At 36.9% G+C, this 19,396-nt stretch overlaps 1 protein-coding gene across 1 annotated transcript in view; it reads left to right on the plus strand.

Annotated features, from left to right (window-relative positions):
- Positions 1-19,396, plus strand: part of KIF13A (kinesin family member 13A) — a gene marked incomplete at its 5' end in the record, with an annotated part of 73,710 nt that overhangs the window by 6,505 nt on the left and 47,809 nt on the right. Inside the window, 6 exon segments of the mRNA XM_031552687.1 lie at positions 2,373-2,433; positions 11,400-11,492; positions 12,044-12,224; positions 13,181-13,268; positions 14,743-14,877; positions 15,712-15,824. Coding sequence (XP_031408547.1) covers positions 2,373-2,433; positions 11,400-11,492; positions 12,044-12,224; positions 13,181-13,268; positions 14,743-14,877; positions 15,712-15,824 — 671 coding nt within the window.

The raw sequence follows: 19,396 nt of genomic DNA on the forward strand, positions 1-19,396 counted from the left end.
CTACAACTTCCTGAAGGGAGGTTGGGGTGAAGAGGAGTTTGGCCTCTTTTCCCAGGCAATGAACAGGTCCTGGGGAAATGGTCGCACGTTGTACCGGAGGAGGTTTAGGTTGGACATGAGGAAAACCTTTTTCTCTCAGAGAGTGATCAGGCACTGGAATGGCTGCCCAGGGAGGTGGTGGAGTTGCTGTCCCTGGCAGCGTTTAAGAGGATGAGGAGGAGCTGCGAGATCTGGTTTAGTGCTTGTTGGTAGCAGTGGTAGTGAGAAGACGGTTGGACTAGATCTTATAGGTCTTTTCCAACCTTGTGATTCTATGATTCCATGATTCTAAGTGCAGGACACTGTTGCAGGTTCACAAGTGCATTGAATGCAATACTGAATATTGTTCTGTCTCTACCCAGCTGCAACTCTCAGCTGATATGATAGTAAGTCTTCATTAGACTGGTCATCCTGTTAGCTTGTCTCTTTAACAATTACATTGTCGGTCTGTCGTTTTGTGGTTTTTCTCTACTGAGCTGCAGGACTATGTACAGGTTAGGCAGGTCTTCTGGTGCTACTTACTCCTTAAGGCTCCTTCCTTGAGCATTAGAAGTGCGTGGTAAAACTTTTGTATATCTTGTATTGTTGTCTGCTACGTGGTCACCTCAGCAAGTTCTGCCTATTGAGTGAAAACACAAAATACAAAACAGTGATGTTTTGTTACTGTTGGCAGAAACATTGGTCAGCCTTTGTTTCTGGACAGGAGTGAAGCTGGCTGTTGGTCACTGGCTGTGCCATCAAGCGTGTGAAAAAGGAGATGTCTTATAGTCATGAAACCCTACTTTTGTAAAAAAAAAAAAAACCTCCTTGGCACAAATTGGTGGAATTTTTCTAGAGTTTCTTCTCTTGTTCTGAATTTGAGAAGGTTATGCAGAATAAAACTTTACGGTCTGTGATTTGAGCATGTTCAGTTCAATTCATTGTGTATTTAGATGTATTTCTCATAATGTTAGTTACAAAAGCTGTAATTGAAGAGATTTGAGGGTGTTGTTTTTTTTTTTACACACAAGAGAAGCACTTAATGTAATTATTTGCAGTCTTGCTCTTTGAAGTAGGCTAGAGATGAAGCTAGTAATATAATCCTGAAGAAGAAATGCATCCTCTAGTTCTGAATACTACTACTGCTCTTTTGTTTCTTTCCTTTCTTATGATACCCAGTGAAATGTCCAAAGATGATCTAAAACTGTCATGACTTGTGAACGTGAATTTATCTATTTTAAGAGATGGAGTGCACAAAGTGTCATAGTTTCCTGTGCTTGTTGATGTTTTGACAGTAGAGCTTCGTGTATCATCCTACTGGCAGCAAAGATTGCATTGTCACCTGAAATTCTTGGAAGAGAGCAGTTAATTTCTAGATTAGGATAAACTGGCAACTTCCACTTGCTTTTAAAATAGCAAATGGAAGCATGTGTGTTTTGGGTCTGTCTGAATGGAGTTAGCTTTCTCCATAGCAGCCCACATGGTGCTGTTTGACCCTGTGACTTAGTGGTGATAACGCTTCAGTCATGTAGACACAGCACGCTGTTTACTAGTCACAGGCTTGCTGCTATATTGCTACTACTCTTCAATAAGATCCTTTTCCTTCACATCTTGTTCTTAGATGATATGTTTTTCCCAACTGATCCCAACCTCCAACCTTGAGTCTGAAAGCTTAACTTTCATTGTATTTTGTTCTTCTTCATGCTTTGTGTCCTCATTCAGATCAAGTAATGATGTCTTTACCATGGGCTGGATGTGTTCTCCGGTTTTTATATTTGCTTGGGTTTTTGTTGTTGGTTTTTTTTTTTTGTTCCTCTAGTTACAGAGTTTGACTTTACTCTGAAAGACAGTGATGGAGTCTTTTTTTTTTTGTGGAGAAATACTCTGACTGTGTCTAAGACCTACACAGAGCTGGCATTGGCAGTTTCAGCAATGAAAATTTGAATCAGAATGAACATAATTTACATTTACACAGGGACTTAACTACACCTGTCTATTCCTCTTCACTCTTTCCTCTTTTCCGAGGCTTTGTTAAAAGTGGAAATTTCTTTTTAACTGACTAGAGTGTCCAATTTTTAAAACAGTTTAATATGTTGGTTCAATTATAATGCACCTTTTTTTTTATTTAAGCAGTGTTTTGTAGTGTGGATAGTGCAGACAGAAAAAGTATTGCAGCTCTGCAGTGCTTAAGATTTCCAAAAAGTATTCCCATTGCTGAAGCCTTTTACAATTCTGATTTGGGATCTGTAGAAAGAGTAGAGCCTGTCTGCAGTTAAGCAATTGTGGATTTATATAACTTTAAGAGGTGCTCTGTAGCTTGAATTCATCATTTGCCTTTTATGTGCTTTTTACAGGTGTTTGCCTTTGATCACTGCTTCTGGTCCATGGATGAATCAAACACTACAAAATATGCAGGTAAGCTATTTTATGTGCATTCAACAGTGTAAATAATTTGAAAACATATGATAGCTTCGACTGTTTTTTTTCTTTAATGTTTTGTACTGTAATGCTCAAGGGACTTCTTCACAAAAGCAGACTTCTTTTTTTTTTTAAACAGGGGTTTAGAGTGCTGGGTTCCTGGTTAAGAAGGAACATGAGCTTTAAGATGCTCAGTGTATTGCTTGAGGCAGGAATGCTTTTCTTTACATGCAAGCTAATAGTGCTTTCTCTCTTCCCACAGAAGAGCCTTTTCTAAAGATTCTTTCTGGACATTCTAAATTAGATAATCATCCCAGGGCTTAACTTACTCATAACTCAATTAGTGTATTAACATTAATATTTTTAAAGAAAATTTATCTTGATTGTTACAGCTGTGTATGCCAGGATTTCAAGGCTGTGGTCTATGGAAAAGAGGGGGGGGAAAAAAAACCAACAGTTTTTGGTTAAGGTACTCACATTAAGAAATGTTATGGTCTGAAGGAAATCTTGAAGTTTGAGTGTTCATTAGAATGCATCTCTGACTTGAATCAAATCTGAATCACAGGAAATGCACTTGATCTGCTATATTCCTTGCCTGTGAGAGCAATGTAGATTTCCTCAGGAAAATAATTTTGTTTTGTTTTGACTTTCAGTGTCTGTGTTTGCACTGAACAGATACAGTGCACTGGACTCATAGTTCAAACTGGTAGATCCCTTGGAGCACACAACAGCTTCTTTTGTGCCTGCACAGCTAGACTTCCTCTTAAAGGAACTGGGTTATGATGCAAAGCCAGATGTTGCCTTGATGTGCCTCAAGTGTGCAGTTGAGAGCTGCACATATTGGGTGCATCATGAGGCTAACCCACTTTTAGAGAAGACAGAGACCAGAGGAACACCTTTTAACCAGTTAAACCTGTTCCTATCTTAGTTTAATCTATCTCGAGGTGAATTCATTGAGATTCCAGGTTAACTTATTATTAATATGAATGAAAATTAGATTTCAATAATGTCTTTGAGACGTTGTGATCAAATTCTTTCTGACTGAGAACTGAAGCTTCACTGTGTAAATGATAGTAGATTAACTCTCTGTCAGTCTGGACTCCAGAATGCTGCTACATCTTTTGTACTTTCTCACCATCCGCAAAGTTGTAAGATGTGTTTTTGCTCTTGCAGATAATACTTGTCTGATAAAGGAAACAATTTTCCTCTTCTGTTTAATCTCAGAAATGTAGTAAGACCGTGAGCTTTAGACTGCATATGAAAAGAAGATCTAAAACAATTATTTTTCTGTATTTTTGTGTGGTCTTGTGTCTTCCAGCCCTCACATTCTAGAACATAATGAATTTGACAGAATATTAAAAAATATATATATAAAAATCTGTTTCAGTTGCTGGTTTGTTGGCTTTGCTCGCTTACTCTTGCACGAGCTGATACTGTCCTATTCTACAGTAGTGCTGCTTGTTCTAGAGCCAGCAAACCAAATGCTGAAATGGTAAGATGTTGGCTTTTATTTAGCCATTGTATGAAGCTACCTTAAGTCTCTTTCAGAGTTTGGCCTAAAGAAATGCAATTACTGGTTTTGACTGGGGTTTTCAGTAGTCCCTCTGGCTGTTCTTATGGAACCAAATGGCATTGTTCTAGGCAGTTCACAAATACACATACTGCCTATGTCCAGGTATTATAATAAAGACTGTTACAGAACTAACAAGCTCAGGGCTCCACATAAGCCACTTGGCAACCCGACTTTTAGAGCTGTAGAAACTGTAGTTTCATGATTGAATACTGGACCACGGCAGGGAAGGTGATCTGGAATCTGGGCAGATGTGTTAGATGCTTCCTGCCTGATGTAGTTCTGTGTGGATGCATGAGTTTACTGTCAGTGACAAGAGCAGTGATTAGTCACACAATTAAAAATAAATATATTTAAAGCTTGATATAGCTAAGTCCAGAGTGCTTTTAATGTGAGTTGTGTATGAGCTTTAAGCTTAAGTAAAATTGTTGATGCAAAAAGGTATGTGAGACAGATTTAGTAACTGGAAGACCCCTTTAATCTAAATCCAGTAATACAGTGGAAGATGTGACAGTTTTTAAAAGAGATTCTCAAGTGTGAGCCTCCACAGTCAGTCATTACTTACTGTGCAAAACCAAAGTGTACTCATCCTGCATTAGATTGAATCGATGTTGCTGTATATGTTATTCTATATGAAAAATTTGATAGATTCACCATGTGGGATACCAAGCCAACCTCCTCCCACAGTGCTGTGTACCATGGACAACGTGTGTCGGAATTATTTGTAGCTACCTTTTGTGCTTTTTTCCTATCAACAAAAACAAAACTTGTACTTCCTGGGAATGCACATTTCTTACAGGATATTTAAAGCTATTACACTGGGCTGCTTTTATTTATTTATTTTTTACTTTGCTGATTGATCTGCAGTATTACCTGCGCTTAGTAATATTGTTTATGCAAGAGGAAGATTCTTGTTTGGGCAGACTTACCACTGAGGGCAGTTGATAATGTTTCTCAGGCTCTAGGAGATCAGGGCTGAACCTGCAATAGGATCAGTCATCTTTTTCTCTTACACTAAAAACTCATACTTGGATATCTGCATCTTTTTGTTTGGAAGTAAGGCTTATTTTGTATGTACTTACTTTATTTGGGAACTCATGCTTGGGAGGTGTGAGGGATCTTGCTCAGGTATGAAAGTCAACTTCTGTTTCCATTGTTTAAAAACATGGGCATTGTTACATCGCAATTCTAAAATGACCCAGCAATATCACTGACGTAAGCAGTAAGGATTACTTTCATATGAGAAGAAATATCTATAGAGGGCATCTTTGCAGCTGTCCTTGCAGGACTGTACCTCTCTTGAAGACAGTGAGATGTCTGAAGCAGAGAAGAGGTGAGCTCTTTGACAGACCTTTGTGGAGGTGGTACTTCAGTTTCACATACTGCAAGAGATAGAGGCTCTGTAACAACTTGATATCCCAGTTTGGATATTGCGAGATGCAGAGCCTTATTCACCTTTCACTCAAGTTTCTTTTTTCTGTCTCGTGCTGCAGCTTTGTCTGGAACTTTCTCTTCTCTGTGACATTTATGACTATCCTTTCCTTCAGACTGAAAGCATGTGCAATCTACATTGAAATGTGTCTGGTTTTTGTGTTGTTTTTTGTCTATATTTTTTTAAACTCAATTAGCATAGTGGGAGGATTACTCCTATTAATGATAATATGTGCTTCAAAGCAATTAAATAGGTGTATCATTCCATGTGAAGAATAATTACACACAAAACTGGGTTTGTACTGAGCACCACAGGCTACCTACTAGCCTTTTTACATTGCTGATTTAATTATAAAAGGCATAGTTGGAATTTTTCAAGTGTGAACCTCTTACCTGAAGGAAAAAAAATAGAAATGTGTCAATGAAATAGATCATGAGGAAAGAAGGGGATTTGGCTTTGGGGCAGAGTGAGTTTTACTTATCTGGACAAGGAATAAGCTCTGCCTGATAGCCTGTATGGAATAGATTTTGAGAATAAGCAAAAGTAGCTTCTTATTATTCTTTGTTTCTTGACTTGAATGGTCAACAGTCACTTCATGGATATGAACATACCTACTTGCCTTGAAAAGCTCATAGAGATAAATAAGACATTTTGGTGAAGGGGAAGAATTATTTTTGCAAGCCTGGACAACAGTAAGAGCCTATTGAAGTCTGCATTGAGGTAGATGTTTTGAAAGAAAGGTAAGAAACCCTTCACCTTGGGAAAGATTCAAGACATGGTGTAAAAACTTCAGTAGCAGGTCCACTCTAAGATCCCCACTTTGTATCTTCTTGTCTGTGGGCATTCCTTAAACTCCTAGGCTGTATCACATTTGACCTGAAAGATCTGTTTCTGCTACATTGTTCTGAGAAATTAAACACCTGACATTAGGCTAAGCTTTAATTTTGTGTGAAGTAAGTATGCTGACTCCTGCTCTTCCTGCAGCTGTTTTAAAAGGAAACAAACCACCCAATTGTCTGGAACAATTGTAGTCTCCCACCCTCATGAGTGGTTTTATGTTGTGGATTTTGGGCAGACAGAAGTGTCTGTCCATTTGTACGTCTGGCTTACCCAGTGTAAAAATATTTGAAACCCAATCCTTTCCAACTGTTCCATTGATTTCTTTTTTTTTTTCTTTTTTAAAGGAATCTACTTAGCATGTAGGACTTGATTTTAGGTGGTGCAATTGATGTCTGACCAGTACATTTCTGGAAAACTTAGTTTCTCAATATGATTTTAGGAGTGTTTAAATTAGGCAGTTAAAGTACAGACATTGTGATGCTTAACTGTAAGCACTCCAGACCTTTTAGTATAACAAGGCCTTCAACACGAAGACCTCAGGGCTTTGTCAATACTGTCATGTTGAGCTACAGAAGTTAGACTACACCAACTGTACTGCTTTTGGGTTTTTTATTAAGATGAACACTTTTTCCCCCAAATTTAAAGAATTTCTTCTAAAACTATTATCCAGCACAGCTTTTAATAATTCTAATCACTGAGATCAAGTTTTATTTTAACTGCTAATCTTGGAACTAACTGCAGTTATGTATTAAAGCGTTCAGAGTTGGAGGTTAAGCTATAGAAAGACGTGACCAGCTTGAATTTTCAGTGTTGTTCATTAGAAGTTATTTGGTTTCGGTTATTTTCTTTGTTTAAGAGAACAGCAGTGAGATGTCCTAACACTGCAGTCAGAACCTTGCTGAGCAAATCCATGCTAACACGTGGAGAGGCTCAAAACTGTTATCTATTTCATATTGACAAGTTGCTGATTACTGGAAATACTGGACATCTAAAAACCAAGCACCAAAACTAATCTTTGTTTCAGTACCTCTTGACTGTAAGTTTGTCAGTAAATGAGAGGACCTTGTGGAAGGCTGTAAATATTAATGGTGTTTTAATTACCTTTAAAGGTAATTTAATTGGAAAGAGTAGTCTCTCTTTTACTCACCCTCCCTTTTCTTTCCTTTCCTCTTTTCATATCTGGTTACTAGTCACCAATCTAGTGATCTGGGAATATACAAACTTAATTTGTAAAAGTCATTGGCTTCATTCTGCAGATTGCACAAACATGTCCTAGGGTTCTTCAGCAATGTGTAGTTTTCCCTAGGAAAGCTGTCAGATTGAATCTTCCAGTCTGGGCTTCAGAGAACTGAATGGGTTTGATCTGAAGGAACAGGGTGCAACATAGAGATACAAGAGAGAAAGTACTTAGATATCTCATTCTGAAAATGGTGTACTGTTGTTGTCTTGCATTTGAAAGTGTTGATTTTTCTTTCTGTTTTCAGGATATTTTTATCTTACATTTTTTCCTAATTTAATTTTTCTAATAGTTTGTGTTCACTCCAAGATTCTAGCTAAGAGATTTTCGTATGCAGATAATGTCAAAGTTTTCTTTTAAAACTATTAGTAATTTAATAGCCATTAGTAATATGCACACTGACGTATTTTGCTCTTTTTACTTTATTTTATAATTTCGCCTCTGAAATACCCAGTCATTTCAGTAGGTAAAGAGCACATGAAAAAATTTCTTAGCTTCAATGGTACATCCTTAAATGCCTCTGGTGTGTGATAATAGCACACAGCCAGCACTGGAAAGTTCCAAGAATTAAATATGTTAAAATGTAGTTCTGAGAAGATGAGTTACCTGTAGCTTTCAGATAAGTCTCAGATACTATCTAGACTGTTGAAATCTTTCCAAGCTTTCGTATGGCTGGTGCTAAGGAGGGAATGTTGATAGTCTCCCTTTCTATGTCTGTGGGACACTGTCAATGGGTGGCAGCACTGTGTCTGATGAAAAGGTTCTTGGGTTGGCCTCCTGAGGGAAGTGTGTCCTACAGACTGAGAATTTCTCCTTTGGTTTTTCTTGGATGCTTTTCTACTTTGGCATCAGGCTTGTTAGTTGCACTTGTCAGAAGGTACAGATAATGTCTTGGAGCTGTGAAGGCAGTTAGAGCTGTCTGATGAAAGGAAAGAAGGTTTTCATATTGTCTCGATGTTGTTTTCTGGTACGTCTTCAGGACGGAGTTGGCATCCACTGGTGTTTATCAGGTTTTGATTAGCAACTCATCCCTGAAAGGATGCTAACAGAGTTTCTGCCAAATGTGTTGTGAACACTTACAGCATACTGCAATGTTATTTGAAACTTTTTTCTTGCAATGTGCTTCCACCTTAACTGTTTTGCTCCTTAAAGTAGAGGAAGCAACTGAAATTATCAGGATAATAGTATGCATACAGAGCTCACCAAACTGCGCTCTCCTTCCCCCTATGGGAGGAGGAGACAGGAGAATCTGCCCTGTGAAGGCTGGCAGCTCAGTACTCACCCCAGAAAGCCTTGGGTGTGCTTTCCTCTGTCTGGTGGCATGTGTATGTCAAACATCTATTATTTTGCCCATGTTTTGATCAGAAAATGGGAGAAGGAACAAAGGGTTTCGATGTCGAGCCTCAATTGCCACCTTAAGAGGCTGTATGGTCTTGCCCAATCTTCCAGCTGGATATCCCTGTCTAAATGATTTGACAAATAGGTTTAAGGGAAATTTTCTGGAAACTAAATAGTGATGGAATGAAAAGAGGTTTTTCTATACTGCAAAATTAAACCAGAATTGAATGAAGACCCCTTCTCTCTTCTTTAAGCACCAGGCATCTGGGGAAGAAAAGTCCTGTAACTAAGCAGAAGTCTTAATTGCAGAACATGTAAGATTGTTTAGCAAAATCACAATGTGGTAATATGGTAATATAGACAACAAAACTGCATTTTATTTTATTTTTTCTACCTTAGGTGCACTTAGACATAATTTTGTATAATGTAAATTTTGTAATCAATTTGCAGAACCTACTAACAAAATGCATGGGGGAAGAAATTATGTTGCATGATGAAATTATCTCCTGAATCGTATAATCTCATGGGTGACATGCTCCTGCCCTCAGGAGCACCACCACTGCATTAGAAAAATAATAAAATACTTGTAATTGAAATTTGAATTCTTCTGTTCTTTTCTATGTTCTTTTCATTTAGAACCATTTATTTTATTTTTTTATCTCATGGTAGCTCAACTGTTTGCTCTAAACATCATTCTTGAATGGTCTATTTGCCAATGTCTGCATTGCTGAGCTCAATGAAAACTTTTCTGGAAAAAAAATATCCCATCTTATCTGTGCAATTCGAACTGCCTTTTTCCTCTGGCAATAAGAAATTCTGTAGGTCATCTCATGATTATCATGACTATGGTTAGTTTTGTAGTATTTTGGTATCTGTTTTTTTTTCTTAGGAAACATGGATGTTGTAATTTATTGCTAGTCAGAAATGGACATAAAGATTTTTCCTCTTCTACAAATGATTTTGTTCTTCACTCACAGTGATATTTTTTTCTCTTAATGATTTTACTCAGTTTCAATCTTTACTTGATTTTTACGCTCTTCAGCAGCAGCATAGTAAGTGGCTCCTTGCATCTTTGATTTGATGACTTCAAAATATGCTTTCAAGAGTTGGAAAGCAAATTTTTGTGTATTGTGCACTCTTATTAAACACTTGCACTGATACGTTTCCTTCATGCATTCTTCAGTAGTTCATTAGCATTCTCTATAGCTATTTCCAGGAACATTGGTTTTGAACAGCACTCTCTCAATATATGTGTCATGAAATGATTGAATGATCATAAGTTGAATGAGAAGTGAATGAATGTCCAAGGAAGAAAATTGAATTATTATGTAGCACAGCAGGCTTTTCTGTTTTTAATTCCTGTATTCAGTGTTTTGGAAGTTAGTTGGAACTGTGTTGATCCAAGAAGCTGTACTAATAATCTTTTGGTATCTCAGAAATACAATTGGAAAATATGCACAGGGCCTGATGTCACTGCCTTAGTTTTTCCTTTATAGTAAAAGAGAAATTAGGCTAAAGTTAAATAGAAGTAATAGAGATTTTTAGTCTTACTTGCATACATGAAAACTGTTCTACAAACAGGCAATATTTCCATGGGTTTTACTACAGGTGTTCAGTGGTCTACCATTTACTTAAGTATCACAGAAAGCTAGTATTCTCAGGCAACGTATAAATGTGCACCTAGGTGTTTTTTGATGCTCTATTTTGAGAGCTATAAAAGTCCTATTGCATGCATTGTACAACTGCTTCCAACTGGAAAAATGACAACTGCTGAAATTAAATGAGCTGAGATAGGTGACTTCACCTCTGTTCAGAATGCATTATTACCACGAACAAAAGAAATGCCTTTTCTCTTTTATTTCCTGCATCTAAAAGATTGAAGCACACCTGAAATCTGCCTGGCTTAGAAAGATGACTTTTCAGAATATGAAATGCTGTAGCTGATGTTTCAACTATAGATTTGCCAGTATATATCCACAGACAGTTCTGCTCAAGTCTCTCACACTCATAATATACGTTTCCTGCTTTGATGTCTTCAGAATGCTTCTGTCTTACTTCCAGCGTTGCCTTAATATGGAGTAGATAAGAATGGGTTATACTGAAATCTGAGGCTAGCTCCCAAGAGAACAGCTATTTCTACCATTATGTTTGTTATATGCCTAGTATCTAGTTCACTAATGTGTTCATTGCAATTCTGTTGCTGAACTCTTGGGTAAAGTTTATTAGTATGAATTAGTTTATTATGCATTAGAATGCATACAGACTGCAAAGTTTGCAATTAAATAATACAGAATTTAGATTATCTTCATTATTCTCTAAGCATTCAATTTACATGATTCATTTGAATCCACTTCTTTCACAGGAAAACGAGCACTATGTTTAAACACACAGAGGTAGCTGTTGCACCGAGTTTCATTCACTCCGTTATACACGAAATCATTTGTTCCTTAGTGCATCCATTAGGAAAAAAATCTCCCAATTTTTTTCTTGTTATTGTTAAAGTTCACTGTTACTTCACTTAAAATAAACTTGTAATTATTTTGTAGGTCAGGAAATGGTGTTCAAGTGCCTTGGAGAAGGAATTCTTGAGAAGGCTTTTCAGGGATATAATGCTTGTATTTTTGCCTATGGACAGACAGGTAAGTGCTGCTTGTGCTGAAGGGAGAGAATGCTTCTTGTGCATGCGTGCGAAGTAGGAAGAGCACAACATAAATATTAAGCTTGATAATATTTAAAATCATAAATAGAAATATAAAGTTTAATGTTAAACCTTATGATTTGTATTTGCATCACTTCTTTGGAGGTTGGTTTCCCATTTAAACACACAGTAACTTCAGCACAGCCATTGGCAGTATAAAGTTCTTAACATAGGTCTGTAAATATGCTCCTCACTGCTACCTCTTGAGGCTGCATTGAAAGTGTGAAAGGAGAGGTTAGCAACCAAGGCTCATTCAGTCTTTTGTGTGTGTTTGTGTTAAAAGGGAGGCCAAGTAATGGCTCTGCTAAAAGAGACTGTTAAGATTTCTCTTTTTGTTTCTGTTTGTTGTAATGCAAAGAGCGAGCCTTCTGTCTAGAATAACGTCCTGTTGCTCTGATACATGCATCTGGAGAAATTAAAACATGTTTCATGAACAAATGAGTAACTCAGAAACCACATTCTAAAGCATTTTCTTCTCCTTTCTTCCCTTAGGTTCAGGAAAATCCTTTTCAATGATGGGTAATGCAGAGCAGCTGGGTCTGATCCCACGGCTCTGTTGTGCTTTATTTCAGAGAATCTCTGTGGAAGAAAATGAATCTCATACTTTTAAAGTTGAAGTGTCCTATATGGAAATCTACAATGAGAAAGTCAGAGATCTACTTGACCCAAAAGGGTGAGTAGCTTTATCCTTCCTCTTCACCTTAATTGCTTTTATTTGAAACTATTAAGTAGGAATCAATTCTGGAACTCCTTGAGGTTTTTCATAATGTATGTTTATATATGTTTTTTACAAAGGATCAGGTAGCAAACATCAGAAAAAATATCAGTGTAAAGTTTGTATACAAAATACTACTTGGTGTGGATCAATTTAAATATACAATATAATAGTATAATGTTGCAAAGTGAAGTACTGTAATACCAGAAATCAAAGCTATGTAGAAGAAAAAGCAGGGGTTTATTTGTCATAATGACCCAGACTTTGCTCAAGTATAAATTTTCATCAGTAACAAACAGTGTGAAGTTTATTTACAACTTGATTTTTCTGGTTTAGAATTTGGTCTTCTTGAATGGGAAGGAATAACACCTCCAAATATACTCTTACCACTCTAATTCCTTCTGTTTTGTTGACTTAAAAATACTGGGTAGATTCTCTAGCATGGAGATGTCTAGACAAGAGATCAGACAAGATGTCTGATATGTGTCTTACTTTTTGATTCTTGAGCATTACTGCACTAGATGAAGAAGCATACAACTTAATTAAAAAGTGTATTTTACACTTCATTGACATATTTTAGTAAAACTTGGAAATTGCACGGAGAAATGAATCTTTAGCAAATAGTTGGGAGATTTTGTTTCATTCTCTGTCAGTATTCTTTCTTCCAAATGAAGTGTTTCAGGTTTTGCTACAGCCACAAATACAGTGATAGAACGATGCTCTGAAAGTAATTTGTATGTTCTGATTGAAACCTGTCAGATTGATATTTTTATTCCCATTATTGCTTGGAAAAAAAAACCTACATACTATGAAATGATAAAAATCTTGTGTATTGTAGATGTTAATTTATATCTTTCAATTGGAATGAAGTTGACAGTAGTGGTTTGTGCATAAAGGCTGTTTATATTCCATAGGAGTCGGCAGTCTCTTAAGGTTCGAGAGCACAAAGTGTTGGGACCCTATGTAGACGGCTTGTCTCAGCTGGCTGTTACGAACTTTGAGGTAAATCTAAACCTGTGAAAGATTTGGAAATAGCATCTGTGTACCTAAGCGATTGGAATCATATTGTAGATAAACTAATATCCACCCAGAAGTTTTGTTTTCCTAGGTGTTTGCAGCCTCTGACAATCACAGGTACCTCCTCTAGTGCTTCCAGGAATATTTATTTTATGTATATCTTTCATTTCACTTTTATGTTGGTTAAAAATATAGCAGTAATATCACTTTATTTTGCAGGTTTCACATTTATGTAATAAATGCCAAGCGCATCACATTTTCTTGAGATGTTTTCTTGAAATCTGAGGCTTCCACACTAAGAAAATTAGGTCTTTCGGTGTGCGTTCTTTTGCTTTTGTTGTTGTTGAATAAACCCTCTGACTTTATAGAAGTGTTTTGCATGAGAATACACAACATGGTTTATATACCTGATAATTTAAACAATGACAGCATCTGAGCCCACCTGAGTTACTAAAATGCATTCAAATATATCAGTATTGTAGAATCCAATGAACTTCTGTAGCTACAGAGGAATTGCAGTGATGCAGTTCTATGAATTGCTTGGCCCTTTTTACAAGGAAGCTGTTTTAGGAAATGTATTTGGGTTTTCTTTTGTTATGCTTTTTTGCTTTGGTTGGTTTATTAAAAAATCACTTTTTGTACGGTGTTGTGTGAAAAACATTTCTCATTTAACAGGAATATTTATTTCTCTGAAGCACCTGTCATATTATCTAGTGTAAAAACCAATTTTGCAGCTTTTATGGTAAATTGCATACTTTGAGAGCACATCTTATTTGCTTGAATTTTAGAAAATTTTGTTCATACCTAATTTTTGTCTGATGACTTATGAAACTGTCTTGGATACTCAGCAAGCAGATATGAGAATCATCTTTATTTTTACTTGACTAGAAGGCTCCAAGTGGGGCAACGCTTTGAGCCAATTCAGAGAGGATGGCATTAAGGCAATTCAGAAAAAAAAAAAAAGCATTGTGTTTACTTCTGTAAGTAGATCTGTGTTTGCCTGATTACTGGCATTACACAATATGATTTGTAACGTGGGTGTTGCCAACATATTTCAGTAACAGATAAGGAGTATGTGCACTGAATATTGTTGCTGGGCTTTTGGTGCACTGCTTAAAGCGAAGTTATGATTTAACATTATTCTGCAAAATTAGATCTTCTCTCTACCAATACATTCTTGAAGGCCCTCAAGGCGAGGTTGTTTGGGACCTTGAGCAGCCTGACCTAACGGGTGGCAACCAGCAAGTGGGTTCAAATTGGATGGTCTTCAAGATCCTTTCCAACCCAAAACATTCTGTGATTCTCTGATATCAAAATGTAAAAAGAATTTTCTCTTTAGTTCTACATTCTCTTCTTCTCTCCTCAGAAAGACACACTCTTCCATCTAGTTGGGAATTCTTTTCAGCAAGCACAAAACTTGCTTTCATCCTGACATCACTTTTTATTCTTTATGCTCTAGGATATTGAGTCATTGATGTCAGAGGGAAACAAATCACGAACAGTTGCTGCAACCAACATGAATGAAGAAAGCAGCCGCTCTCATGCTGTATTCAACATTATAGTGACTCAGACACTTTATGACCTACAGTCTGGTGTATGTGTTTCTGTTAGTTTAATTTATGAAGTTGTGGTAAATTCTTCTTCTTTATTCTGTTCAACCGCTGAATGAACTGTTTGTTTTGAATAACGATCAGTTAAAACAAGCAGCTTGTGCTTTTTGCATGCATTTGTAGATGCATCAGTAATATCACTTAACATGACCTAAAACTCTAAAGAGGCAAATGGCTTACCATTTTAAAACTGAAGCTGCCTCAGCTCTCAAGGCTGTTAAACTTGCTGAGGTGCTCTTGTATTTCAGAGTTGCTATGCTAAGTGATGTTATAGTATCTCTTCATTGATTTGTTCCATCTTTTCAATCAAGACTTTAGCTTAACTCACCGTATTTTTTTTTGTTTGGTACACATGCACAATTTTCTTAGCTATGCTGCTACTTCTAATGCTTTGCAGTAATCAAAGTCATATTGGCAAGAACCTAAGGTTGAGAGAACACCAGAAAAGAGAGGAAGCATGCCAGAGAAAACAGAAAAATTAGATGACTTTAAGATTGTATTGCCTCTGTTAAATCTGTCTTAGATGTTAACAGTTGCTGACATTGATATATTTTAATGGCCTGCTGTGGCAGGGAAGTTTTTGATAGTAACACACACGGCTGCTTTGCTTTCATTAGTGGTTCAGTCCTTTAGTATGAAGTGTATGACTGACTCTTAAGAGACTGTAAAGGTTGTCAGAATTTGTTCTCTCTTATCTTGAACTTTATGCTTCAACTCGCATTATTGTTATAGAAAGCAGTCTTTAATGGTGCTAATATAAGATACGTTAGCATTTTATGCTCATCAATCTGTTTTTCTCCCATATTTGATCTGCACAGAATTCTGGAGAGAAGGTCAGCAAGGTCAGCCTGGTGGATTTAGCTGGTAGTGAGAGAGTGTCCAAAACAGGAGCTGCAGGAGAACGTCTGAAGGAAGGCAGCAACATAAACAAGTAAGACACTGACATAGGTTGTAAAGCATAATATTTTAAGAACAACCATTGCTTCCTGTCTCCTGTGTTGGTGTGCTTGTTACAAGTTGGTTCAAATGATGCGTCTAGTCAGAAGCAGTTAATACATCTCTTTCAGTTGCGCTGTACTGAATACCATCTGTTTGTTGTTTTTTTTTTTTACATTAGTATAGAGACTTTGATTCATACTTGACTCAGATGATAGCTGTATGAATATTATCTGGAAAAAGTGACGGTAGCGCTCTTTAATTATGGATATACCTTTTGTGATTCATTTATCCACCCTGTCCCCAGGCTCATGTGTTTGTCTCATCATATGCTCAAGGAATGCAAAGTTGCAGAGTCGAATGGCTTTGTTCCAGCAGGTATTAAACTGTGTAAGTGTATAATTCATAGTTTAAGAAAACCAGATCAGAATGAAACTATGTAAGTTTAACATTGCCTTGGGCATCTGTACTCAAGCAATGACAAGTTTCCAGGCAATTTTTTTAACTGTAATTACTGTGTTGTTGCCCAAAAGCAAGACTTTAGCACAATATTACCATTGTCTTACACATACTAATTTTCCAGGGAAAAAAAATCAGACTCTTAATATTAAAACCTACAAATTCTGTACTTTAAAGTGTTGCAAAAGGTTACGTTATTCTGAAGTTAACAGTGAGAGCAAAAAATGTATTTGAACTGCATTTATGCTTAAAATGATTTTAAGTTACCTGCTTTAATGGTTTGAACACACTTGCTCTTCACACCATAATCAAAAATATTTTGAGTTTAATGCATCAGTTTGGTAGGTGCACTGACATAGTCCTCATGAAAGAAAATTATATGACTATTTCTCTAATGGCAAGTACTGAGCCTTTGCCCTGCAGGTTACTAGTTAAATTTGGCTTGATTTTACTAGAAGCTGTATTCACCTTTTGCATAAATAAGGGTGAAATTAAATGTCTCTTTTTATTTCGTGGGGAAAAATTCAAATGCTGACTCTCCCAACAGCTATTAAGAAATTGAAAGTGTTGCTGGAGATACAGAAAGATTTCATTTTCTTTTCTAGCAAAATGTTTGCTCAGTGTAAACAGGGAAGGTGTTTTTGCCATTTCTTTTTAATGATACAGGACTTCAGATACAAGCACCAGCTTTCTCTGTAAAAGATATTTCAAAAAGAAAAGCTGACAGCTCTATCTTTTTGCATCAGTTCTTATATATTTTAAACCTCAATCACCTCAGACCATTTTTTAAGCATTCTCGGTGTGAAATCTCATTTGGAACTGATAGGCAAACAAGAATTCTTAGTTTTGTGCTTTAGTATCTACTGGACTTTTGCTGTTACTTAGAGTTTAATGAATTCTGTCTTCACTGGAAGCTTCAGAATTGGTATGCATATTTTTATCAGTAGTTCTTCCCAGAACATTGTACACAATCTTTTTGATAATGTGTACAATGCTTACTAGGGAAAGGCAGTCATCTTTCTGTAGTAATACAGGCTACTTAAACCATATACCTATGTAAGGTAGGTAAGTAAGTAAGACTTAAACTGTGTCACCTTCCTTTGTTTTTACAATTTTTATTCATTCATAAAATAGTAGTAATTTGCATTGGTAGCATAAACCGTTTATTCAGATAAGACTAGACCTACTGTAACTATCTGGCAATTAAATTTCTTGCTTGTTCAATGTTGTGATGCCTTGAAGAACAGGCAAATAACATAACTGTTTCTGTATTTACAAGATAAGAAGAATGTACTTTTGCTGTGCTTCCAAAACTCTGTAGTTTGATAGTCTCTGCAGATTTCTCTGCTGTTTCTGCATGAAACCAGCTTAGGGCCATGGTCACTGCTGCTTCAGTCTCACAGCTTCCTGTATGTAAACACTTTCATATGTTGGGTCAGCATGACCCAGTACAGAGTGGATGTGCTGAATTGCTCTGTTGCGTAGTGAAACGGCTGAGAGTTGTGTGATCTTGTTAATGGTTTTGTAAAGCTGTAATAAAGAACTTCCATTTTTTCTCAGTACTGGTGTGAAGTTGCCTTGGGTCATGACGGTGTTTCTGGGTGTCTGCTGTCTTTATTTTCCTGGTTCTTATGAGACTTTCCAAACTCATAAGAAAGCTTGTTAATGCCTAGGGTGCTCTGGTTCCTATGCTGAGTGTAGAAATGCAGATGTTTAGTAATCTGTGGTGTAGTAGAAGAATTTCTAGAGTACAACAGCAGGAGGAAATGGAGTAAGCATGCTGTCAGTCAGTGGCTAAGAAGAGTACATTCTATGAACAGCCTGTAATTTTAACTGTGATGAGAAAAATCTTAGCTATTGTCATTTTAACTTGAGAATGCAAAAATAAGTATTTTGAAGGGTAAAGACGGGGTGGGAGGGAATGTTTTGGGAGAAGATTGGCTTCAAGCTCTTTTAAGAGGAGGGTCTTCATATTCACAGGGTTTATTATTAGAAAGAAGGACTTCATCTGCTAAAAAAAACTGGAAGAAAAGTGTACAGAAGTAGCTTAAATGGATATCATTTAGGGACAGAGTTCTTCCCTGAGTAAAGAACCACCTGCCCTTGGATGCTGCTGACTCAGGCCCTTGCTGGGAGCGTGCAAGCTTCCAGATGCACAGTAGCAAAGACAGCCTGTTCACGCTTGATGAAGAGGGTCAAGGAGAACAGAAAGTCTGCAGAAACAGCACTTTCCCATGGTCTTGCACCATGTAAGCTTGCTCTGTTTCTTCTAAACTGCCTCAGTCTGTTGTGCACTGTTGGCTCAAGCCTTTTGGTTGATTCATTATGTAGGTGGTTTGAGATAGGATCAAAGTAATGACAGATCTCTGCATCATCCAGCATAAAGCAAAGCAACTACCGAGTCCTGTAATTATATTGCACTGCCATTTCTTTTAGTACTTTCCTTAGAATCTTTTAACAGCTTTGTATTATGAAATCTTAAGTAGAATACGTAAGGGACACTAGTTTGGTTGTTAATACAGATGTTAATAGTCTTAATACAAAAATAGTATTTTATTATATTTCTGGAGCAGAAATATTATTACTTCCTTTAATCTAGTGTTAATAATCTAGCTTTTAACTTGCTATTTACTACAATACAGTGCCTATAACTAAGACTTAGAGTTGCAGCCCTGTTGTGAAATAATTATCAGTGGTGGTCCTTTCTGAATCCCTGTTTTTCGTATCCCCACCTTGATTTCTTTAAGGGAAAAAAAAAAATTCTTCCCCCTCCCTCAGTTTTTGACTTTGATTTTCACATTTTTTCTCATTTAAAATCAGTAAGAGGAATTGGAGAAATCTAATCCAAGTGTGTGGGTTTTGTTGTTTTGGCTTTTCACTTTATAATCCTTGAAGGTGGCTCCAGCAGCACACTCCTGGTGCTTTTTCACTTACGCTGTAGAAGATTGCTAAGGAGCAGCATATAGCATCCTACTGTTTGTTCTCGCATGTTTAGCATGCTGTCTTCCCAGTCTGTGCAGATGAAAGATTGGAGACAAGAACTAATTCTCCCTCCCCTATCCTCCTCCCACAGGCTTTCAGGAGTTGCTAGGCTTTTGCTTGGGAAAA

Source organism: Meleagris gallopavo, chromosome 3 (assembly GCF_000146605.3).
Source record: "Meleagris gallopavo isolate NT-WF06-2002-E0010 breed Aviagen turkey brand Nicholas breeding stock chromosome 3, Turkey_5.1, whole genome shotgun sequence".
NCBI lineage: Eukaryota > Metazoa > Chordata > Aves > Galliformes > Phasianidae > Meleagris > Meleagris gallopavo.